The 26,464-nt window shown below is 36.2% G+C and overlaps 1 protein-coding gene and 1 pseudogene across 2 annotated transcripts in view; both read right to left on the reverse strand.

Annotated features, from left to right (window-relative positions):
* Positions 1 to 15,988: 15,988 nt before the first annotated feature.
* The window catches only part of Rbbp8 (RB binding protein 8, endonuclease), a 78,686-nt gene continuing 68,210 nt past the window's right edge, over positions 15,989 to 26,464 (reverse strand). For both annotated transcript variants that reach the window (XM_076836556.1, XM_076836555.1), the window contains exons 18-19: positions 18,728 to 18,869; positions 15,989 to 16,215 (exon numbers count right to left, since the gene is read on the reverse strand). In XM_076836556.1, coding sequence (XP_076692671.1) covers positions 16,118 to 16,215; positions 18,728 to 18,869 — 240 coding nt within the window. In that variant the 3' untranslated portion in view covers positions 15,989 to 16,117. The remainder of the gene's footprint in view (positions 16,216 to 18,727; positions 18,870 to 26,464) is intronic.
* Positions 21,794 to 22,566, reverse strand: LOC143382874 (acidic leucine-rich nuclear phosphoprotein 32 family member E pseudogene; annotated as a pseudogene).

Raw genomic sequence — 26,464 nt, forward strand, 5'->3', positions numbered from 1 at the left:
TCACCATCCATCTCCAAACTTTTTCATCTGTATCCATTAAATGATAATCCCCTACCCCCTATTTTGCAGCCTTTCCCTTTGCCCCTGGTAACCTCTGTTCTTTTTTTTTTTTTTGTCTCATGAATTTGCCTATTCTAGGTACCTCATATAAGTGGAATTATAGGAATCATGTGTGTGTGTATGTGTGTGTGTGTGTGTGTGTGTGTGTGAGTGTGCCTGGCCTATTTCTCTTAGCATAATGCCTTTGAGGTTTATCCATGTTGTTGCATGCAAGAATTCCCACACTTTTAAAGACTGAATAGGGGCTGGGGCTGTGGCTCAAGCGGTAGCGCGCTTGCCTGGCATGCGTGCGGCCCAGGTTTCGATCCTCAGCACCACACACAAACGAAGATGTTGTGTATGCCGAAAACTGAAAAATAAATGTTGAAATTCTCTCTCTCTCTCTCTCTCTCTCTCTCTCCCGTAAAAATAAAATAAAATATACCTTTAAAAAATTTTTAAAAAGACTGAATAAAATATACCCATATTTTATTTATTCATTCATCCATTGATGGACATTTGGGTTTCTTCCACCTCTGGCTTTGGTGAATAATGCTCTTATGAATGAATGAGTGCAAATATTTGTTCTTTCCTTCCTTCTTACCAATACTTTTAACTGCAGATCTCCTATAGGACCTATGAGAGCTGGATAGGACAAAATGGAGCCCTGGGACAAGTCTAACTTTTGTTCTCTCTCATGTTCCCTGTCTGTGTTAGCTCCTTATTCTCAAATGAGAGGATGTGTGCTATGGGAACAGTACACAGAGATGCCGAGTTCAGCTGCAGATATATGATACTGCTGATGCTTTTGCCAATGGCGAGGGTGAAGTGCAGTGTGAACTACTACCACCCTGCAACCACAACAGTCCCCAGGAACTGGGTGACAGATGCCCCGGGGAGGTGTCTGGTGAGCAAGCGGTCTTTGATATTGTGAGATGTTGACCTTAAGGGATGAGGGAAACAGCCAAGGAATTAGCCCCTCTCGGGGTCAGGAAATGCCACTGACCCTGAGCAACTAGTTACGTGGATCTGGATCTAAATAAACTTTTTTTTTTTTTTAAAAAAATGCTGGAAATAATTTATCCTGATGTGCGCCTCATTGCCGAAAATGTTGATCAGCCTTTCCCGGATGGAATGAATTATTTGCCACTAAAAATTCACTTAAAAAATAACATGCCAATCATCATGTTTCATTGTCAGCTTATCTTCTTCTCAAAAGAGCTGAAAATAAAATGGAACATGGAAAAAAGTTTCCTTTTTTTTCCCCCTGAGGGAGAAAAATAGACGTTTTTGACTCCTCTAAGCAAATGTTTAGTAGGGCAAGGTCACTATGACAAATGTTTTTAGGTGACATCAAAGCTTGGAATGGAATCAAAAACACTGAGATGAAGAGCACTTCCAGATATATTTTAAAAATCTTTTGTAAGGCTTAGAAAAGCTCCTTAAGTTGTAGCCTGCTGGCCCTTGTTGATATGCTAAGAACCTTGATAAGGTGTGGGCAGAGCACTGGAAGGTTAGGATTGCTGACCAGGGTTGAGTACTTACACAGCAGCCACCTCTATACCCTCTCCCTCTGAATTCCCATCCACCAAGACCCCCAGTTAGAGGTATTTGCACTTCTTCTCCTTAACTCTTGCCCACAACTCCTGGTTATGGGACTTGTCTGGAAGATCCCAAATCTGAGCACATGCTGGGCACAGTTACTACAGGGGAAGTCAATAATAATCCCAGAACTACTCTCTCAGTTGTGCCCACGTGACTGTCACTGTAGAACAGGGATAGTGCTCTGGACTGAAACTAGTTGCTTCAATCTATGTCTTCACCTGAAGTAGCTCCTATCCCAGCCAACACCCTTGCTAACACCCCAGCTAACACCTCCAGGAGCCCAGCTCAATTCACAATAGCTAAACTATGGAACCAACCTAGATGCCCTTCAGCAGATGAATGGATAAAGAAAATGTGGTACATATACACAATGGAATATTACTCAGCCTTAAAGAAGAATGAGCTGCTGTAAACACTGATGTGGCTGTGTCACTGTAGTATGCTGATTTTAAGTCCTTTGGGTAAAAACCAAAGAGTGGGATAATTGGGTCAAATGGTGGATCCATTACAAGTTTTCTGAGGTATCTCCATGTTGCTTTCCAAGTGGTTGTCTCAATTTGCAGTCCCACCAGCAATGTATGAGTGTACCTTTCCCCTACATCCTTGCCAACACTTATTATTGCTTGTGTTCTTGATAATTGCCATTCGGACTGGAGTGAGATGAAATCTTAGTTTTGATTTTTCATTTCTCTAATTGCTAGAGATGTTGAACATTTTTCATATGTTTGTTGATTGATTGTATTTCTTCTTCTGTGAAGTGTCTGGTCAGTTCCTTAGCCCATTTATTGATTGGGTTATTTGGTTTTTTGATATTAAGTTTTTTGACTTCTTTTTATATTCTGGAGATTAGTGCTCCATCTGAGGTGTGTGTGATAAAGATTTTTTCCCATTTTGTAGGCTTTCTCATAACATTATTGATTGTTTCCTTTGCTGAGAAGAAGCTTTTTAGTTTGAATTTATACCACTATTGATTCTTGATTTTACTTCTTGTGCTTTAGGAGTCTTGTTCAGGAAGTCAGGTCCTAAGCCAACATGATGAAGATTTGGGCCTATTTTTTTCTTCTATAAGGCACAGGGTCTCTGTTCTAGTGTCTAAGTCTTTGATCCACTTTGAGTTGACTTTTGTGCAGGGTGAGAGATAGAGGTTTAGTTTCATTTTGCTACATATGGATTTCCAGTTTTCTTAGCACTATTTTGGTGAAGAGGCTATCTTTTCTCCAATGTATGTTTTTGGCACCTTTATCTAGTATGAGATAACTGTATTTTTGTGGGTTTGTCTCTGTCATCTACTTTTTAAAAAAATATTTATTTTTTAGTTGTAGTTGGAAACAATACCTTTATTTCACTTATTTATTCTTATGTGATGCTGAGGATCCAACCCAGGGTTTCGCACATGGGAGGCGAGTGCTCTACGGCTGAGCCACAACCCCAGCCACTCTGTCATCTATTTTGCACCATTGGTCTACGTGTCTTTTGGAACCAATACCATGCTGTTTTTGTTACTATTGCTCTGTAGTATAGTTTAAGGTTTGGTATTACGATGCCTCCAGGTTCACTCTTCTTGCTGAAGATTGTTTTGGCTATTATGAGTCTTTTATTTTTCCAAATAAGTTTCATGATTGATTTTTCTTGTTCTATGAAGAATGTCATTGGGGTTTTAATAGGAATTGCATTAAACCTGTATAACGGTTTTGGTAGTATGGCCATTTTGGCGATATTAATTTTGCCTATCCAAGAGCATGAGAGCCCTTTCCATCTTCTAAGATCCTCTTCAATTTCTTTCTCTTGTGCTCTGTAGTTTTCATGACAGAGTTCTTTCACCTCTTTTGTTAGATTGATTCCCAATTATTTTATTTATTTTTTTTTTTGAGGCTATTGTAAATGGGGTGGTTTTCCTAATTTCTTTTGTATGGATTCATCGCTTATGTATAGAAATGCATTTGGTTTATGGGTATTTATTTTATATCCTGCTACTTTGCTGAAATCACTGGGTATTGATGATCAATCCAATCTCTAGCTTCTCTCCTAAGAATTGGGGTTGAGGTAGGAAATAGGACTGAAGGTCCAACTTCCAATTATGCTTTGTTCTTTCTAGTTAGCAGCCCCCATCCTGAAACTACCTAAATACCAGCTATCTCATTAGTATACAGAAAATATTATCACTTTGGAAATCCTATGGTCTTAGAAGCTCTAGTGTCGGGAACTAGAGACTAAGGGTAAATATTATGACTAAATAAACAACCCTTCTTTTCCTCCTAACACCAAGGAAATAACAAGGATTTTAAGAGCTTTGTGTGAGGAACTGAAGATGAAGATATGCCTTCTAGTACCACAATATCACAGGTAGAAATTCTAAGGATTTATGGAATTAACTTTATTTTTTTCTGACCCTGTTTTAAAAACCAGCACTCACCAGGTGTATATAAACAACCCTTAGTACCTCTGAAAGTGCTGTGGGATAAAGGCTGACTTCCACTTAAAATAAAATTTGCTAGAATACAGATGGACTTCCTATTGGCAAAAGTGAATGAATTTCCACTTAAGTATAAACCAATACACAAAGATGAGGAAAGTTTTAAAGGTCAGTTAAAATGTGGAATCTGAAACCACAGCAATGATTTTTTGGGTACCCCATTTTATTAAAAATCATATATCTCTCTTGCAACTTGAATCTTTTACCCATGCATGATTATTTGACATCTTGCTTTGGTCATCTGGAAAATATTGGTTTACTGAGGTATTCAGATCTCCTAAATATTGACATATTTATTATATAATAAAACATCACCTTCATTAAAACCATCAATAAGCTCATCAGAAAAGTATTGGGGAGCTGTCAAGTTCATAGTATCAGATACAAGTTTGTGAAAGTTCCAATTTTTACTTGAAAGCTTGAATTTTATCATTGTCAACTAATATTGTGAGCTGTTTTCTTTCAAGTAACAGGCATATCTCATTCATTTTTGAGAAAAATGTATGCCAAATAACCAGGTGTAAGTAATAATATGTAAATCCTTTCAAAATGGCATTCTATGCAGAGTGACTAGTTTAGCTTACAATTTAACTCAAGGGCTTTTGATCAAGACAACCATTCCTAAACTACTAAAAAGATGCTGAAAGTTTCAATAATTTTTTGCAGGTTCAGCAAGGACTGTTTTTTTCTTTTAAATTTATTATTTTATTTTTACAGGAAAGTTGCAGATATAATATAGAGAATCCTCATATGCCTGACACCTAGTTTCTTCTAATGTTAAGATCTTATGTACTGTAGGACCTTCAGCAAAATCAAGATCTTAGCATTGCAAAACACTATTAGCAAAACTATAAATAGTAAATTCTCTCCAACTTTCTATTTATGATTTTTTTTCCCTAATCCAGGATCCACCTAGGATCCCATGTTGCATGGAACTGCTACATCTTCTTAGCACCCTTTAATCCATGACAATTTCAGCAAGGATGTTTTTCAGTAAAAATGGCTTTATCCCCTTACCAACACATGGTAATGAAAAATACAATGACTACTATCTTTTTTTTTTTTTTTTGAGAGAGAGAGAGAAAATCTTTTTTTTTTTTTTTTTTTTTGTAGATGGACACAACACAATGCCTTTATTTTTATGTGGTGCTGAGAATCGAACCTGGGTCCTGCCCGTGCTAAGTGAGCACTTTACCGCTGAGCCACAATCCCAGCCTGACTACTATCTTTTTAAGGCACACATTTTACCTACCATTACTGCTATAACTACCAGTGAAAATTCCAGCACAATGTAAAAAGTAATAATGTTTTAGTATAAGATGATCTCAGGGACTTCAGAATGAGCTCAGGGACACTCATGGAGCTAGGAGCATATCATACCAACTCCTGTGAGGTAGAGCTACTCAGATTTTGTTTTTCAGCATCAGACCTGCTACAGCAACACTAGAATCTGACTACCTTTATTCAAATCTTCCCAAATAGCCGGGCACGGTGGCGCACACTTGTAATCCCAGGAGGATGGGAGGCTGAGGCAGCAGGATCGCAAGTTCAAAGCTAGCCTCAGCAAGAGCAAGGCACTAAGCAACTCAGTGCGACCCTGTCTCTAAATAAAATACAAAATAGGGCTGGGGGTGTGGCTCAGTGGTCGAGTGCCCCTGAGTTCAATCTCTGGTACCCTCCAAACCAAACAAAACTAACAATCAAAAAAACTCCCCATAGATGAGTAGTTTTCATCCAGATGGAACAACCAAACTAGGAGCTGACAAGAAGAGCCATGGCACCTTCCAAGAAACTTCTCTTCAGTGCCTTCTTATCCGCATGCCTGGCCAGGACTTCATGATGCCAGGGCCCCACAAGAGGGTCCCCTGTTGTACAGAACAGCTTCACAAAACTCAGAAGAGCCATCCTGTCACCATCATGGCCTGTGCTCACTCACAGGTACAACTACAGGAACCCAAAGAAGAAACTTTGGTGTGCTCCGTAAGTGCTCTCTGTGCCTGTCCTTGGCGATGCCTGGTGTCTGTTCTACAAGGAGTGATTTTTGCCTCAAATACTTCTGTCTTTTCTGCAGTATTTCACTATCCAGAAAACCCTTTCCTGAGACTTTTCAGTAGATTACCTGAGAAATGAATCACTGCCAACGTAAGGATCACCGCTAAAATGCTCAGCAAGTTAGATGGGAGTGTTCATGCTTCAAACAGGAGATCTTGGAGGTAGAATACTTTAACAGAAAGAAGTGATTCTGTACCAACAAGCATTCAGGTGAGGGTCAGAAGCAAATAGGGGTGATTCTGGAGCCCCTGAAATTACATCAAGGGCCTCCTTGGCCCAGTCAGTCAGAGGAACTGAATAATTAAATGACTGAAGGAGGGAGAGAAAACACATTAAGTGGTTTGTTTATCTTATCTTTTAAATTTTTAAAAAAAATTTATATATGACAGTGGAATGCATTACAATTCTTATTACACATATAGAGCACAATTTTTCATATCTCTTGTTGTATACAAAGCATATTCACACCAATTTGTGTCTTCATACATGTACTTGGATAATAATGATCATCACATTCCACCATCATTAATAACCCCATGCCCCCTCCCTTCCCCTCCAACCCCTCTGCCCTATGGAGAGCTCATCTATTCCTCCCATGCTCCCTCTCCCTACCCCACTATGAATCATACAGCACTAATCTTTAGGGTATATTAAGAACTCAAAAAGTTAAAACACCAAAAAAATCAAATAACCCAATCAATAAATGGGCCAAGGACCTGAAGAGACACTTCTCAGAAGATCATATACAATCAATCAACAAATATATAAAAAAATGTTCATCATTGCTAGAAATTAGAGAAATGCAAATCAAAACCACTCTAAGATTTCATCTCGCTCCAATCAGAATGGCAGCTATTATGCATACAAACAACAATAAGTGTTGCTAAGGATGTGGGGGAAAAGGCACACTCATACACTGCTGGTGGGACTGAAAATTGGTGCAGCCAATATGGAAAGCAGTATGGAGATTCCTTGGAAAATTGGGAAGAGAACCACCAGCTATCCCTCTCCTCAGTCTATAACCCAAAGGACTTAAAAACAGCATACTACAGGGACACAGCCATGTCAATATTTACAGCAGCACAATTCACAATAGCTAAACTGTGGAACCAACCTAGATGCCCTTCAGTAGAGGAATGGAGAAAAAAAAATGGCATAGATACACAATGTAATATTACTCAGCAATAAAAGAGAATAAAATCATGGCATTTGCAGGTAAATGGGTGAAGTTAGAGAAGATAATGCTAAGTGAAGTGAAGAGAGCCAATCCCAAATAACCAAATGCCGAATGTTTTTCTTTGATATAGGGATTATCTCCTCTTGAGATGAAAGTTGTATTTTTTTAATATTAGTTTCTAATGAATGAAAAATATACAATATTTTTTCAAAGGCAAAGAACAGAGGTTCATTTGGGAAAGTAGATACATATTCAAGGCATAATGGAGGCACTCTCAAGACAGACAGCTTTGGGGTAAAGCAAGGGAGCATGTGGGCTATCTTCTGGAGAGAGACCGCCACAATACACAAATTTTACATTGTCCAACTACAAACAGAACCACGACCTGTCTCAGTTTACATAGATGATTTTGTGTTGATCATTTCCGTTGTTCCCCCTTGTTTGCAGGTGTTTGGACAAGTAGGCCATGTTTTTTAATATTTAGGGTGCAAGTGCCCTCCCCACTCTCCTGCTTTCCTGATTAAGGAGGCTTTCCCCTGGTTTTGATGCAGAGTCAGACGGCGGGGTGCAACAGGGAACATCTCTGGATATTTAAATTCAGCAGCTCTGTCAGTTAACCTGGCTCCTTCTCCACACCACGTGGAACAAATGAGGTGCACAGGAAGGTACACTGGGGGACAGCTAGTGCTGCTGAGTGGACACCTTGTACCTGAAATGCATACCTCTTTTATAGTAGAGATATCAGTGCTCTGGGCACTGCATCTGCAGAAGGCCAAACTGGCTTTTCTTTCAAGCCCTGAATTATGAAACAGTGTTGAGCACGTTTTGGAAAATTCCTCTGTTTTTTCCTAGATGTGCTCACTTGGTCTTTCACTTGTCATCTGGTCCCAGGAAAACTTTTCAACATCTGCCTCTCATCCTTGCTGACTTCGTTCTGAGCAAATAAGAGTGGCCAACTGAAATTTAGGAAATAAAATCCAATCTTCAAAAATGACAGCGTTTTAAATGACTGTCATTAAAAGGAGTGACCGTGTTCTGTATCCCTCCTCCAGGGTTTTAACCTTTAGAAAGCAGGGAGGAGCCAGGGGCTTAGAATGATGGGTTTTGGAGTTCACATGGTACAACTTCAGGGCTCCCCACTTACCAGTGGACGTAGTCCCTGATGGGTTGCGTCTGTCCTACTGGACTGTCCTGCGAAGGCCAGTTATTGTACCACCCCCCACAACCTGCAACATCCCTCCTGTTCTTCTGCCTCCAGACTTTTGGTCATGTGACTCTTTTTCCTGTCTGAAATCACCCTCTTGTGCCTTGCTCCCCCAGAATACCTAAATCTTACTGTTTTTCAAGGTCCAGCTCTGAGTCTGACTTCTCTGAGAGGTGTTCTTTCTGATTCATCATCACCTCTGCAATACAGATAATGCTGACGAGGACTACCTGTTGCTGAATAGCCTCTGTGTACCAGACACTGTAGTAAGCCCCTATATCATCTCATTTAATCTCCATAATAACCTTGTTACTTGTGGGTATGAAAAGCTCAGAGAATATGAATGCACTACTCATATCATACCCTGAAGTGACAGAACTGGAACTCTAGCCTGGTTTGTCTGGCTCTAAAGAGCAGGCTGCTAACTGCTTTTGAGTCTGCCCTCCTGAAAGGTGCTAATTATCTAAGTGTAGGAAGCCGATGAAGCTAGATGGGACCTCAAGATCATATCATCCCATCTCTCATTTTACAGATGAGAAACTTAAAGCCCCAAAAGGAAAAATACTTGACCTGGGTAAAATGGTGAACTTGTTTCTCTTTTGGAGTAGTTTAATAGATTGTTTTACAATGCAAGATGCAAGATAGATGTTAAGAATATTTCCCACTGGCAACAGTTTATTTTTGTGACTCAACTTAATTTTGATGTTGAATTACCAGATTATTGAAAATAATTTTATTACTAAATTTGGTATAACACTGTGGCTGTCATTTATAATTCCAAATTTCAAATTTACCTGTTAATCTAAACCTCCAGGCTCAAACTTGAAAAAAAAAAAAAGAGAAACAGAACTAGATTATTTCTGGCAAAAATTTTGAATTTTTTTTTTTTTTTTTTTGGTAGTGGGGATTGAGCCCAGGGGTGCTTAACCACTGAGCCACATCCCCAGCCCTTTGTTTTTTTGAGACAGGATCTAAATTGCTCAGAGCCTAGCTAAGTCGATGAGGCTAGCTTTGAACTTAGTATCTTTCTGCCTCAGTTTCCCCAGCAGCTGGGATTATAGGTGTGTGCCATAGCACCTGGCAAATTTTGAATCTTTGATACTGTGACTCTGTCAAGCAAATGCATGATCAGCTGGACATTTTTATAAAGCTTGTTCTGTGATTTTTCTTGAGCTTAATGCTAACTTCTTATAAAATCTATTAGTAAAATATCTGATAATATGTACATTTAAAATACATTTCCATTGTTCTTCATTTTTTTCCTTAAAATTCCATGTTTTTGTTTGGAACCATTTTCCTTTAATCTTAAGAATTTAGGATAGTATTTTAGGGCAAGACTGCTGGTGATGAATTGTCTCAGCTTTTCTTTGAACATGTCTTTATTAAAATTTTGAAAGCTACCTAGAGTATAAAATTGTAGGATGTCAGTTATTTTCTTTCAGCAATTTAAAGATGTGATTCCATCATCACCTGGGTTTCAGTTTAAGAAATCGGCCATCTGGTTAATTATTTGAAGGTAATGCGTTTTTTCCCCCTCTTCTGGCTGTTTTTTAAGATTTGCTCTTTATGATTTTCAGCACCTTACTCCTATGTGTCTAGGAATGGTCTGTTTGCATTTCTGCTGCTGGGGTTTTGAAGAAATTCTTGAATTTGTGGGTTGTTGTCTTTTGTTGTTTCAAGTCTCAACGTTGTTTTTCACTATTGCTTCTGCCCATCCTCTCCCTCCCATTATTCATATTAGAAGTTTCCAGGGTGTTCCATGTATTTCCTATGCTCATTTCTCTTTTTCAATCTCTTTAGTTTGCATGTTTTCTTTTGACCTGCATCCCAGCTTACCTATCTTCTATTGTATGTAATCAACTGTTAAAGTTATCAATTGAGAACCTAAGTTTGGATTCTGTTTCACTTTTAGCATTTCCTTTTTATTTATTTATTTTTTTATTAGTTGCTCATGACAATACAATGATCTTGACATATCATACATTTGATTTAAATGGGGTATGAATTCTCATTTTTCCACATGTACAGGTTGCAGGATAGCTTTTCCTTTTAATTTTAAAAAGATTTCAATTCTCTAGTGCAATTCTCCATTTTAAAGTCTATCCTCATATTTTTATTTTCTTGAGTATATTAATCAGTTAAAGTTCTTCTCTACTAACTCCAATGTCTAGATCACGTGTACAACCTGCTATCTGATCTGCCCCCCAACTGCTGGTTACATGATTATCTTCTGGTGCGTCTAACACTTTTTTATCAAATGCTGGACATCGTGAGGTTTCAGACAGGTTTATATTCCTCCAGAGATGACTCACTTTCTTCTGCTAAGCAGAGGGGGCTGATTGTTTTTTTTTTTTTAAATATTTATTTATTTATTTTTTAGTTTTTGGCAGACACAACATCTTTGTATGTGGTGCTGAGGATCGAACCTGGGCCGCACATATGCCAGGTGAGCGTGCTACCGCTTGAGCCACATCCCCAGCCCTGGCTGATTGTTTTAATCCAGTTATGGGCAGAGGCTGGGTTGCAGTGTTGGTAAGGTATGTATGTAGTCTGTTTAGCCCCGTTGCTGAGTCATAGCCCTCTATATCTTTCAACAAGTCTGGTGTGTTTCCCAGCGCATCTCCCCATGGTAAGTCCTGAACTTTATTATTGGTCTCCTCAGCACAGTGAAAGCAATTTTTGTAGAACTTTATTGTGATAAAAATGAACATAACACCATTTACTAATTTTTTTTCACAATACCTTTACTTACTTATTTTTTATGTGGTGCTGAGGATCAAATCCAGTGTCTCACAAGTGCTAGGCAAGCCTCTAGCACTGAGCTACAACCCCAGCCCCCATTTACCTTTTAAAAAGTTTTTTTTTTTTTTTTTTTTTTTATCAAGGTTTCTTAGCCTCCTTTCCTGTATAACTTCAAAATCCGACAAACATTTTGAGGGTAAAATTGTGAATAAGGCTTCCTAGGTCTCTAGTTTTGTCACTCAAGCATGAGTTGACCAGTTCTTTTGGGTCTTCTGTCTCCTAGTGGCCAACCTCAGTTCTCAGCGTCCTGTCCCCAAGGAAAAATAAAATTCAGCTCACCTCTTGGAAGCTTCTTCTCTCTCCCTAAACTTAGGACTGCAAGCCATTGTTGCTTGGCAGCTCTCTAGTTCATTTAAAGAGATGATTTTTGTAATTTATCTGTATTTGCTAGTTGTTCTTGATGGAATATTCATTTGCAACAATCTATCCTACGGGACACCTGAATATCCTGACTTAAATCCAGAGGCTTTCTCTAGCTTACCTACCATTTTATTTCAAGAATTATTGATTTAGGTTGTGAAAACACTTGCCTGGATCAGTGGAAATACATCTCCCTCAAATTCTAAGTCCATTTTCCACTTTTTTCTGTCAAATATCTTATCAAGATACATCGATGGCCTAAATTTCATCTTTTATCTGTTCTGTCAACATTTGGAGGAATGTTGACAGTGAAAAAGGTCCAAATATATGAGTAAACAAATGGTTAGAGGGAAAATAAACAGGTTTAAGAAAAAGCAAATCTTTAAGTGGATAATAGAAACACTTGAATGAAAAGAATAACATGTTGGGTAAATACATATTCACTAAGTAATTGCTATTAAATCCTTTACTATTGCTTCCCCCCCACCTTAACTTCACTTTAGAGTTATAGATTAATTCATTCCTATTTTTTCAAGTTTTGCAATTATAAGTGACATGATGAACAAGGATCTCTCCTCACTTCCAGTGGGGGAATATAGTCCATTGATTCTTACTTTGTAATGTATCTTGTAACCACTGAGTTGATTGTAGTCTCATTTAGAAATTGTGTTATATTCATCTTTGTATTATTAGCTGCTAGTTCTGGTATGAAACACATAATCATGAAGTGGCTATAGTTTCATTTCATGCATCCTAATTTTATTTCTTCTTTTCCATCCCATTGCCACCATCTTGGCTCTGGTGCTTTCTGTACTTGGAATACAATAGATTACTAAATTTTTCTCTTGCATACCCATCCTCCTTGCTCCACCTGCCAAATACATTTTATATATCTCTCTGATGATTTTATCTAAACTAATTCATTATTACCTAGCTTAAAAATTTTTCTGTCAGAGGATGCTTGAAGCTTTTAATGATTGCTAGTTTTCCCTGTAGTTATAGAAATATTTAATTTGCTTCACACTAATAATTTGGGAACTTGTTAAAAATACAAAAACTCTGGATTACACCTAGATCAAAATTCCCAAAGGGGATTGAGAATCTTTACCTATCAAGCATCCAGGTAATTTTTACTATATTGAATATAGATTCTAACTCCAGCCCTTTGAGACCACGGCAGTCACTAAATTTTTGTCCTTCTATTTATTTATTATAAATTGAGAGGCTAAGTTAAATTATCACTAAGGCTCCTTCTGACAGCATTGTAGCATTTCCAAACTTGGTTTAATTTCCTGATTTATATTGTCCCTCCCCTCACCCCCCACTTCTCTAGGTTAACTTATCCAAATGATGTTTGGGTTCTAATCATCTTTAAGATTTCATTGGCACTCAGCTTAAGCTTCTTTGACCTCTTAGGCATTTTTATATGTGACATCTGCTCTCCCACTGGGTAATAGGATCTCACCAGTCTCCCTGTATTCCTAAATGCCCAGCATAAGGTGGATATACAATGTTTATTGATTTTTATTTTCTGCTCAAGACCATGAACTCTTGCTTTTGTCATTTGCTTTATTCCAATAAAAGCTATGCTGAAAATGTTTTTAGCCCAATGAGCTTTCTTTATTGAACTGAAGATATCCAACTCATATTCTATTTACCCTATAAATTTTCTTTTGTGATTGCTCATCCTCTAGTTTCCCACTGATTATTTCTCCAAAAGTAGCTCTCTTCTGGCCTCTGCTGGTGTGAAAGCAGACAAATAATTCATGAATTCTTTGCTTGACTGTGTGCTAGAGAACCCAAAGTGTAAATTCACTACCCAACCATTCTAACATCATCAAGTTCAAGAGAAAGACTCTGAGATGTCTCTGAAACTGCTACATATGTTGAAAATAGACAAATTAATGGTAGAATTTGAGACACAATTCAAATGTTTATTTTTGAATGAAAGTTTTCAAAATTAAATTCATGCTTATTATGTTAATGTGCCAGAGACAATGGAGTAAGACCCTTAGAGTGTTTCATTAATTTTGGTAAATAAATGAGTTTGTGCTATTTAAGTAACACTTCTTTTTTTGGAACAAAATTGTGACTTAAAGACAATCTTCAATTTTGTCGTCTTTCAAAGTTATTATTTTAGAGCATCTGAGAATACCCTGCCTTCATCTTAAAATACACACCTCAGAAGCAGTTTACTTTGAGTTACTAATATACTGGGTGTAGTAGCAGCAGACTTTTCAGATGGACTGTGGGAAAATATTTCACTGCATGAAAGGTTTTTAGGGTGTGTATGTGTTTCATTTGGCTTTTCTCTCAAGGTAACATATTATGTCTTCTACATACATTTGGATACCCACGATAAACATCTTCAATCTATCTCCTTCGGCAACCTTAGATTTCAAATGATTTAATCTAAGTACCTGTTAATCAAAGGCATGAAGTTTAAATCAGAGCTTTTCAACATCAAAAAGCTTACAACCTGGGCTGGGGTTGTGGCTCAGCGGTAGAGTGCTCTCCTCGCACGTGCGAGACCCTGGTTTTGATCCTCAGCACCACATAAAAATAAATAAGTGAAATAAAGGTATTGTGTCCAACTACAACTAAAAAATAAAATTTTTTTAAAAGAGTTTACAACCTGAAATTATATATAAGTATATATCATCAGCAAAAATATGTATTTGAATGAATATACAAATACTTTAAAATGTACAAAGCTTCTTTATATACACTATTTTTAAAAGAAAAGTTTGAGAGTGCACTATGTCATAAACTGCCACTTGTATTTAAATGTACCCTTCTGATTCAAGTGGTCTAAAAAATGTCTGTTTTGGACTGGGCGAATAGCTTGGTGGATACAGTGCTTGCCTAACCTGTGTAAGAGCATGGGTTTTTGATCTCTGAAACTTAATTAAAAAAAAAAAAAAGAGCCTATTTCATTACTCCATTTAAGGGTAGAAGTGGTCAACAACAGATAAAAAGAGAGAACTCAGTTCCAAACACACAGGGTGACTGAAGATAAAGTGAAAAATACTAGTTACAAATGGGTTAGAGGTTTGAAGTTACAATCAGGTAGACAATCTATTCCTCTCTCTGCTTAGGCTGCCTTCTAAAAAGCAAAATCTACTGTAGGTATAAGTGGAAACCTACATTCTGTGGTGCCCTGTTCAAATCTAGGCATCTCTCCAACTCCTGGCATGGGCACTATGCTATTGGGGATGTGAGCTCTGACTCTGGAAGTAGGCAATTAGGATCTAATTCTAACTTTCCAGTTATCAGAGGTAACCATGTGACAATTCTGGCCATTGAGATTTTTAGGAACCCTGAGAAGTAAAGACTGTTTATAAGGTTATTTAGGCTCAGTGAAGCATTCCATTCAGTGTCTCTTCTTATTTCTGCTTACATAAGACTGCCAACATATGGATTAAAGGAACATGCAAAACAGACTCTGGTTAAAAAAATCCCATGAAAAGGTGACCCACATGTGATCAGTTACCTTAATGACTGAGTTACTACCACTGGGAGGATCAGAAAGTTTCTAAATTGGTGTCTATTCGGAGGCCAAATGGAAAGTTCATAACATTAGTCAAACCAGAGAAATAAAATAAATGAACCTGAACACATGGGCAGAAAAGAACTCAATAAAATCAGCTTGAAAAATGCACCAGAAACAAAACAAAATAAACCATGATTAAAAGAAAATTTGTGAAGGCTAGAATATTATGAGCAGATTAAAGGATCATGTTAATTTATAGTTTTCTGGTATCTGTGAAATACACTGAAAAGAATTTATTAAAGAGTAATATGTCATTTCTATTCAAAAGAAGCTAAAGAGTTAAATGGGGGGCTGGGATTGTGGCTCAGTGCCAGAGCACTTGCCTAGCGTGTTTGAGGCACTGGGTTTGATTCTCAGCACTGTATGTATCAATACATAAAAAAATAAAGGTCCATTGACAACTAAAAAAAATAAAAAAAAAAAAAGTTAAGTGGGTTACTAAAATTTAGCCTTTTTAAAAAATGTCAGTGGTATGAACTACCAAAGAGCAAATGATTAACAGAATGAAAATTTGCAATGATTAACATGAAGTCATGCTGAATGTAAATATAAGGATGATGGAGTAAAAAGAAAACATCTGTGAGGAACAAATCATGGACAACAATCATCATATTTTCAAAACTATAATTACCAAATAAAGTAAATAACAACTCTTAAGTTACAGTGCAAAATGCACCTTATTATTTTAAAGATGCAAAAGCAAGAAATATAAACACATCCACCTTTTAAATAGAAAAATGATTTATAAATCAATTTACAAAAGATCAAAAAATCAATGTTTAATACCAACTTAACTATAAATAACTAATAGGGGAAAAACTGTTCTCTGTCCTTCTGTTTTCGCTTCAAAATCTATGTCTTCTGCTCCTTGCCTTTTGGAGAAAACATTGCGTTGTAAGGTTGCCGTCTTTTTGGACGAGGACAAAGATCAAGATCTTCCTTAATGTAACCTTAAAAACAAATTATAAATTTAGAAGAGTATATTTGCAAAATTTATTTCTGTACACATCCAGTAACTATTTGTCTTTATATAATGCCTTTTAAGTTTGTGTGGTTCTTGTGATTTTTTTTTTTTTAGCTGTGCAACACAATGACTGTATTACTTAGCACCAGTCTGCTCATTTATAGTAACAGTAAAAGCTGCTAACATTTATCAAAGCTTTGATATGTTAACTCAGACAACCCTCACACTCCTGTGAAGCAGCTTCCACTATACCTATTTTATTCATGAGGTAATGGAGATCCAGGGAGGTTGAATCAATTGATCAAGTTCACAAAGCTAGGAAGTGGAAGAGCTGGAACCTTGCCTAACCTCTAATTCCAGAACCAAAGTTCTTAGGTATGTTCCTATTCTGCCTCCCAGAGGTTGTAAATGGGAACAAAACATGAACTCTATTATGGTAAATTCTAGGTTCTTATTAAAAAGATTTTTTTGAATTAGTTGTTTATTAGATGACATGCATTTATACTCTTCAGACCATTAAGATTCTCCCACGGTGTTTCCACTCATGTAATTTTCAGGGAAGGACTGTGCTCTGCCACACTTCTGGACCTTACCAGGGGTACAAACACAGGTTCTAGCCTGACTGTATGATCCAATGTAGCGACCGGGCAGAGAGAGATTATATCAAGGAGACTTATTCCAATTTGTTAATGAGGAAAAGTGAAAATATGATTAATAGCTGCCCAAGACTTTGCATCTTTTGGAAAAACTATCTCACAGTAAAATATATAAAAACCTTCCTAAAAGTGAGTAAGTTTCTTCCATTTTGCTAGTCATACATCTAGACCTACAACTCCTAACTGAGGCTAGCATAAGATAGCAAGGTTGAACTGAAATTCTAGATGATAATCTTTATTATCTAATGCTTATTCAATGCTACTCTATCTTCTTGTGGGTAAAACTTTTAGATATTTGGCGTAAGACCTGAGAGCTACTAAATGTCATAAATTTGAATTTCAAGTTATATATACTCTGAACTTACTATATTTTCAGTCGCATCTCAGAAAACATATTACAATTTTCATAAAACTCATAGTAAGACTTTCATAAAACCACAAGACTTGGCCTATAACCAGGGTGTCTTCAGATCATGGTGAAAACAGCAAAATATACTAAGAATTCAGATTAATCCCTGCTTAGCTAATATATTCTGTCCTATTGGCTTTTTTTCTAAACAGTTTCTTCATTGAGGTGCACTGGGAACATAGCAAACTGCACAAATTTAACATGAACATTTATCCATCCCTTATGTTTTAGAATGATTGTGAACTAAAAAGTTTCATAAGGCATAAAAGTGCATTCTTTTATTAAAAGAATATATAATTAAATGTCTGTACAAATCAGATTTATACAGACAAAAAAGTACCTAAGCATGCAGTAAACACAGGGAGTAAAATCTTGAATTAAAGAGGTCCTACCACAAAGACTAGCTATTAGATGCTCTTATAAGTTCCCCTAGAATATTTTCACAGTGATGGGTTTGTGCAATGGATGCTGCTTAACTGAATGACTCTTTTAAAGGCAAGGACTCTAGATCATTTTATTTTATTTGGAACAATGGTCACAATGTGAAGTTCCAAAATGGAACAACGATTACAAGTGATTATGAATGATTATATTGCCCAAGTACAGTCATGTGCGGCTTAATGATGGGTGCATGCCCTGAGAAATATGTCATTAGACAACTGTATTGTGAGGACTCCACAGAGTGTATGAACACAAACTAAGATGGGAACATCATTGCTGGGCAATATAATCCTATGGAACCACTGTTGTATATGTGACCCATTGTTGACTGAAAGGTCATTATGTACTACATGGCTGTACTGAGAATGATTAGATTGATAGTCCCAGCCTGAGCACAGAAATGGGAGTATGCCGACCCAGAGACAGTATAACATGAGGACTTCAGAGCACTACAACTAAATTTGAGAGAAAATTAATATAAACCAAGAAAGTTCAAGCATGAATTTTTTAAACACTGCACTTCTAGTGAGTGATAATGCTGACAAGATAGCAGCAAAAATCATTACTCATGATCTTTTACTGGCAGTTTTAAAGATGTGTACATTCTTAAATTAAATGTAAGTGCCATATTTGAAGGAGCCAGCAGCATGTCCATAATCTAACAAGCATCTTTTTTTTTTTTTTTTTTTTAAACTCAGATACTCAGATACAGTTTTTAAACACCTGGCATTCTGGATTAAGTGAGGTTTCAAAATATAAACTTTGTAACAGATTCTTTTATTAAAAAGTCTCTCATTCAAGTAATCATAAATTATGTCTGATCTCAATTAAACTATCAGAGGAGTTGAAGGCAAGTCTTTAATCTTTATGAATTTATTATTATGTTACAGAACTAGTACTTAATTTGTAGCAGAAAGAGGTTTATGTCCAGACTTAGGTATATACAATATTAAAACAACTAATTCCAAAAGTTTTACAATCTATACTCTCACCTCTTTCCATACAAGTCTGTGTGGAAGGAAAACCAACTTCCCAGAAATTCTCTGGTGTGTTGGGTGGAATGTAGCGAAATCGGTGTCTTGAGCAGGCAGCTAACTTCTTCTCTCGTTCTTCTGCTGGCATATCTGCATAATACTAATAACAAAAATTGGAAAGTGTTTTCAATTAGGAATTAAAAAAAAGAGTGTCATGCTAATTTATCATAAACTAGAAGCCAAACATGTCACTGTTTGAAATATTAAGTATTCTAAGGAAACTTAATACTCACTGATAATAATATCAGTAATTAAAATTTGTAGTATTAATTATTTACAGCAATTAGTGCTGGTAATGGTCTGTAAAATGTTCGCTTCACAAGTCAGAAAAGGAGCTTGCATTGCAATATAAATTAATATACTACCTATTTCATCAATAACAACTTGCAATAAAAAACAAAAAAATGTATCTGGCTCAATAATCCAACTCATTCTCATGAAAACGGCCTCTTATTGTCCTTATACAAAATTTTTATGGACTTGAGGTACTACATTGACTTGTTTACAGGTGTCCTACCCTGTATTTTCCTTTAATGCAAAAAAAAAAAAAAAAGCCATTTGAACTTTACCATGTGCTTCACGGCATGTTAATTTGTGTACAAACTCTTCATTCTGCCAGACCAGTAAAAATTAGGTCTACAGTTTTCTCAACTGTTATTTAGATACAACATGTGTTTAAAAGAAATTTATTTTTATCTCTATAGAGATTTTTTTTTTTAAATAACAAATCTTCAACTTATGTGAAGCAATTCTGTTTCAAAAACTTTTAAGTTATAGCAGTCACAGGAAAAACAGGGAATAGTCAGAAACAATCAAAGAATGATCATGAGTACTGCTTTTTGATTTGTTTTTAACACTGTCATGGCTTTATTAAAAAACACAGTTGCACAGAAGTATTAACCTCAAAGTTTAAGGAGAGATTCTTAAAGAACTTAACACACTATATACACACTAGAATTCAAAGAAAATAGGACCTCAAACTTCTACAAAATATAACCCCCCCTTACTTATTTGCATGAAAATACCACCCACAAAGCTAAATAAGTTCTTAAAAGTTATTTTAGAGGTTCACTATGTGTTGTTTTCAAACCAAAGAACTCTAATTTTGATTGGATAATAAGATGATTGATAAGAAAGTCAATACATAGATTTCATTTTAAAAATACGTATTTTGTAATCTGGCATAGTATTGTAATAACAATTCTTAGAGACTAAAGCAGGGCATATCAATTGTTAACAATTAGGAGAAAAATGTTAATCTTTTGTACTTTCTGATCCCCCTACTAAATTTATTCCAAGTGTTTTATTTCAGTCAGTTGTGCAACTTTTTAGTTTCTCCACAAATAACCTTTAAAATGCCAAGTCATACATTTTAAACTAAAAAAAAAAAAAAAAAGACAAAACAAAAACAAGCAGCAGCAGTACTACATTCAGTAACTTAAATGTGTCCCAGTAGAGAAGAATAGCTTCAATTAGTTTACTGACACTTTTAAAAACCTGCATTACAAATATTTAAAACAAAGAAAAAATTTTTAGATAGTCAAGCTAAACAAAGAAATAACCTTGAAAATGGAGCCTCCATGACAAAAACAGAGATGTACTTGTCTATTCATTATATTTTATTCAGTAACCATGTAACTAAGCACACACTCGTACTTATTCCAAATATTCTTCTATTTTAATGGACAGTCACTTGAAAATAAGTCTGAATTTTAATATTTAATCCCAAATATTTTTCCAACTGCCTACAATATTCCAATTAAATGCCACATCTGGTAATGTTTTAAAACTATAGGAACAACTAAAGGTTCTACTCAGAAAAATTATAAATACTGCATAGGGTTGGTACCCAAATAATTTGGGATGCAAACTTAAAAATTAACTTAAATGTCTCATTAATTATCAACAGGCAATGACACTGAAGCAAATTCAAAAATCCTCCCCTGCTTCTTTACTTTCTTCATCCTACTTATATGGTCTTGTGTGTTGTCAGTCAAGAAAGATTTACAATAAGCAGAGCTTGCTGCCTAAAATTGAATCAATAACATTATTTGTATCTCAGAAAATTCTCAGTTTCTTCTACTCTGTTTAAAACCCAGAGAGATCTGAAAAAGTGGTTGAGGTATAAAACTAAAGGTTTTCTGGGTATCCAGAAGTTCCCAGCTTTCTTTTGGGATAGAGAGAGAGGAGTCAACAAGAAGGGAAGATGATCATAAAGAAATTGATGAGAGGAGAAAAAAATGCATACCTAAAACAAAAGAAAGTAAACAACCACTGGCATGTCATGATCTGCAACCTACAGAAAGGGCTCAGCTGCGTGTCTCACTTAGTATAGGCAATTTTTCCTTCAAAAATAAAATCCTATCAATCACCACAAAATCCATGAGTTATATTACTGACTAGAACCTCCCCCAAATCCATAAACTATCTTGCTGAATAGAACCTTTATTATTCTGCTTCTACTTTCCAACTTAATTCATGTGACAAAAAAAACCCACCCAAATATCCTTAGCTATTTAAAAAAAAAGTCAATGCCTTCAAAATAAAGATCCCTGGATCATCTCTAAAAAAAAAAATCAAAAAACAAACAAATAAAAAACCCCAACTTATTCAAGACACTGTCATTTCATATTACAGATGACTGTAATTTCAGTTAATTTATAAATAACTTTAAAATCTTATGTATGAAATGCACCAAACTTCACTTGTAAAAGCAATCATGTTTTCAGACTAAAAATTACTAATACAATGAACCTGAACTAGAAAAATTAAGCTTCTAAATATAATTGCTAGAGAATATCTTAATGGGGGGAGTGTTAATGAAATTTTTTCTCTACATACAACATGATAATTAACAGACTAGTAAATCTTAACTGGAATGATAAGACAAAAATAGTAAAACCACACTTTTCTATAAGATGTCACAGTATCTTCTTTAGGGATAGCTATCGTACATGAAAAAACAAAGATGTGATCACTCTACTGCAAACCCAGGAATGCTGAGGAATCTGGTCTTAGAATGACCTAGTTATCTTCTTCCTTTCCATCATCTTCAGCATCTCATTTCCTCTTCTCCCCCCCTGGAGATTTTCTTCTTCCTTTTCCTCCTCCTCTTCCCCTTCTTCCACATAATCATCTTCTTCATCCTGAATTTCTCCTCTGTCAAGTAAGAAAAGCCCACTTCTTCTTCTTCTTCCTCTCCCAATTCTGATCCTGCTTCATCATCTTCATCCTTCTCTTCCTCATATCCTTCAGATGGACCAGCTTCCTCTTCCTCCTCATCTCCATTCTCCTCCTCCTCTTCAGAGTCAGGTGCTTCATTATCCTCCTGATTAAATCCATCTAAGAATGTGATTTGTTGCAGCAATTCAAAAATACTTTTTTCTGTAATCTTCCAGATTTGTGATCTCACAGTTAAACAAGTCAAGACTTTTCAAATTTTTAAGATTTTGCAAAGCTTGTACCGTACTGAGATCTTTGATTTTGTTTCCACTCAGATTGAGGTAGGTAATATTTGGACATTTTTCTGCCAGAACTTCCAAGCCTCTGAAAATTATATTGTCACTAAGTTCCAACTTTCGAAGTTTGTTTAAGCTGGGAAGTTGGGCCAATAAACTTAATTCCACAATATCCATACTCAGAAACTCTAGTTCTTTAAAAGTGTCATTTAGGTCTTTAATTTCCCCATTGACACACAGGCAATTATCAAGAACTAACTCTGTCACCTCCCCCGGGGCTGGGTTCCTTAACTCCATGTTAATCCTCTTCTTCATCTCCATGTCCTCCTCCTGCTCTTCTGCTCCTCCTTTCCCCTTTCCTGCTTTTCCCACTACCCCCAACCCTAAAATTTTAAAAGATTTGAAAATGAATGAAAAGAAATGCAAATTTAAATGCCCACTACCACCAGACAGATGTGGGGGAGAAAGAAAAGAACAGCAAATGAAGAAGTCCAAGGAGTTGGAACTCTAACTCGGCTGCCCCCACCTCCTTGTCCACACACCTGCATGCGTCTACACACGCATGCACGCACACACATATATATATACACACACGAGCAGTTCTTTCCCCTTCAATGGCTGCTCAGAGCATCTCTAGAGTTTTTTAAAATAAAGATTGACACTTAAATGCTGTAGGATTCATGAATTCCCCCTTTATATTGTATTTTCAATTAGGATTAAAGGCACACTATTTTTTGCAACTATGATCATAAAGAATTTGAACTTCACACAGACCTGGATGAAACTTGTATGTTAAACTATACAGGTCTTCAAGCTCTAGACCTCAAGAAAACAAAGCAGTAGTTTACAGCTTAACAAAACACAGGTGGTAGTTATACACTCTAGTCAAATACTTGAGGAGACGAAAATCTACGTGATAATTTACCAAAGGTATCTACTGAAAGTGACAGACTTAGGGGTAGAAGTTAAGTTGAAAGTTCTTTTTTTTTTTTTTTTTTTTTACACATTTTAATTTTACACAGATTAAAGGCTTTAAGAAAGTCTCTGTAACACTTTTTTTAAAAATAATTATTTATTTATTTTTAGTTGGACAGCATACCTTTATTTGTTTATTTTTATGTGGTGCTGAGGATTGAACCCAGTGTCTCACACGTGCAAGGCAAGCACTCTGCCACTGAGCTACAGCCCCAGCCATGGAACACTTTTTTTTTGAGCATGTTTTTCATCATTCTCATTGCTGTACAGCTTTTATTACCTGAGTCTAGGCTCTGGGATGAGATGACCTTACATAATTAAAGCTTATTCAAAATAGTGATTTCACTATCTTGAACTATGATCATAAAGAATTTGAACTTCATGCAAACATGGATAAAATTTGTATGTCAAACTATAGGGTTGGGGATGTGGCTCATCATGAAACCAAAACGTATCTGAGAAACAACAGTATGCTTGTGCAGCTGTATCACAATAATCCCAAGAGAGTAGTAGAATCCAGAGAGAGGAGATGGCATGTTAGTTTGCTGTCCCTTGATAAGGACTTCAGATTCTATTTCTCAGTGAGCTGAGAAGACACTGAAGGGTTTTGGGCAAAGGGGTTACATGAATTAACTTTTATTCTAAAATAATTACTAGGGGAGAAAAGACTATTTGCTGTTGTGTTTGAAGAATGTTGTAAAGAGATTAGACTTCTGAAAAAAAATGGAGATGGGTGTATATGGGAACTCTGTACTTTGTGCTCATTTCTGTTGTGAATCTAAAACTGCTCTAACAAGCAAATCTTATTAAAACAATAAATAAATAGAGGAGAGTAGTTGGTCCAGGACATTGGCTGTAGAGCTAATGAGAGCATGAACATGGGATATATTTTCAAAGTAGAATCAATGGAAGGAGACTCAGTGGTGACGTTTGAGAACTGCATGTATATTACATATTCTACATGGAATAGGCAATGGGATAAATTTAGTAACTATAAGTATATGGATAGTATTTTAAGTACACGAGACAGGATGTGTCACTTCTGGTCATGATGGAATAATGAAATGATTCACCCTCGTATCTTAACTTAAAAAAATTATATAAAATGTATGAAACAATGGTTTTCAGAGACTGGACAACAGCATAGAAAATGACTATCAGAAGAAAAGCAAATTGACATTGTTTCTAGCAATGATTTCTAATTAGTATGATTAGTTTTAGATCATATATGTTTTCTAATTAGTAGGATTAGTTCTAGATCATAAAGAATTCTGCTTATAACTAAAAGTTGGGAGATTTACTTAGGGAGAATATGTTCTTTAGTTAAATTATCAATTAAAGTTGTTATGAAAACTCATGATATAGGTGGTTTTGCTTACATTTCCAAACTGCTTTTCAAAATAGTGATTTCACTATTTTGAACTATGATCATAAAGAATTTGAACTTCATGCAAACATGGATAAAATTTTTGTGTCAAAACTATTTTTGTGTTGGGGTTGTGGCTCAGTGGAACAGCACTTGCCTGGCATGGGTGAGGCACTAGGTTTGTTTCCCACCTAAATTAAACAAAGGTTCATCAACAACTAAATATGTTAAAAAAAAGAAAAACAAAAACAAAATAAAACTATAATATTCCCACTATGATTGCATATTTTCATCAAGTGCTTACCTGCATGGCAATATATTTATACTTTCACATGTAATTTTAATGTGCTTGATCATAAATTTTTTAACTTGTTTTGGTTTGGATCACGTTTTTTATTTTTTGAGATAGGGTCTACTAAGTTGAGGGAGTGGATCACAAACTCCTAAATTCAAGTGATCCTCTTGATTGGTACTAAAAGGTGTGTGGTACAGCTCCTGGCTGTGGTTTTGATCTTAAATGAACCCCAAAAGCTCATGTGAAAGCTTGGTCCCCATATGACATTGATACTAGGAGGTGGTGGAACTTTTAGGAAGGTAGGAGCAAGCTGGGGGATGAAGGTCACTGGGGATGCATGCTCTTTAAGGATGTAATAGGCCCCTAGTCCTTTCCTCTCTCTCTTTGCTTCCTGCCTTGTTATAGCTCAAAACAAAAGGGCCAAGTGACCATGGATTAAAACTATGAGCCAAAATAAACCTTTTCTCCTCCTAAGTTGTTTACCTCAGGCAATTTGTCTCACTGATGAAGAGTTGACACATAGTCATTAAAAAGGAAATTTAAATGGGGAAGTAAATTGCTGGAGGCAGTCATCTGACAGCTACTACATAGTGAGAAAAGAAATAGAAAACAGTATATTTTAATAAAACTACAATCTGCTTGGGAATATTATTTAATTAACATTAACTACTTAAACATCCTTCTAAGAATGAAGCAAAGCTTATTCATCACATTTTGTACAGCTAAAAAAGCTTATACTGGTAAGTATAACTAATCTTCTGCAAGTGCTGGTGAAAGGAATAATGTTATAGTAAAAATTTCCTATTGAAATATCAAAAATTTCCCTGAATAGTACATGTATATGAACCTTTCAAAATAAATACAGAAAAAAAAATGGTACCAATGTTTTAAACTGGTCATAAGAACTAAGGCTTACGCCTCGAATTTGTTTAAGAGAAATTGAGATTCAAGGTCCGGTTCGCCTGCTTCTCGCAGCCAAACTGCTGTGACTCAGCACTAACGATCCCGCTGAAACAACTGCTCGGCCCTTTTGAACTTACGGAGGTAAAAGCCAACCAAGCATTCATAGGCAGTGGCCACAGGATTGAAACGGGGCTTGGGAGAGACAGTCAGGACCCACCCATTGCATTGGTCACCTGGCAAAGGGAACGAACTGTCACCATTTGCATGGGATACCACCATGGCAGAGAACTGACGCCACCAAAATGTGGCGGAGGAGATAACTTCATTGAAACCAGCTGCGACAGCATCAAATAAATTTATACGAGGAAACAGTAACTCAGCAGTCAAACAGAACAAGAAGTAACAAGAGCAGCATGAAAAAGCAAGGAAGAAAAGGAGTACAAACAATGTAGGACAGCCTAAATATTCAGGAGGACCTAGAGTCATCAGAAAAATGGTCAAATAAAGAACTCAAGGAATACCTTAGACAAATGGAATGGAACGTTAAAGAGGATACGAGACAGCAAATTCAAACAGTGAAAGAACTCATTGAAAATGAATTACATAAACAGATAAAAGAAGAAGTTAAGCATCTTTATCAGGAGATAGAGATTATTAAAAAAATCAAACAATAATTCTAGAAATGAAGGAAACTATAA

Source organism: Callospermophilus lateralis, chromosome 17, assembly GCF_048772815.1.
Source record: "Callospermophilus lateralis isolate mCalLat2 chromosome 17, mCalLat2.hap1, whole genome shotgun sequence".
Classification (NCBI taxonomy): Eukaryota; Metazoa; Chordata; class Mammalia; order Rodentia; family Sciuridae; genus Callospermophilus; species Callospermophilus lateralis.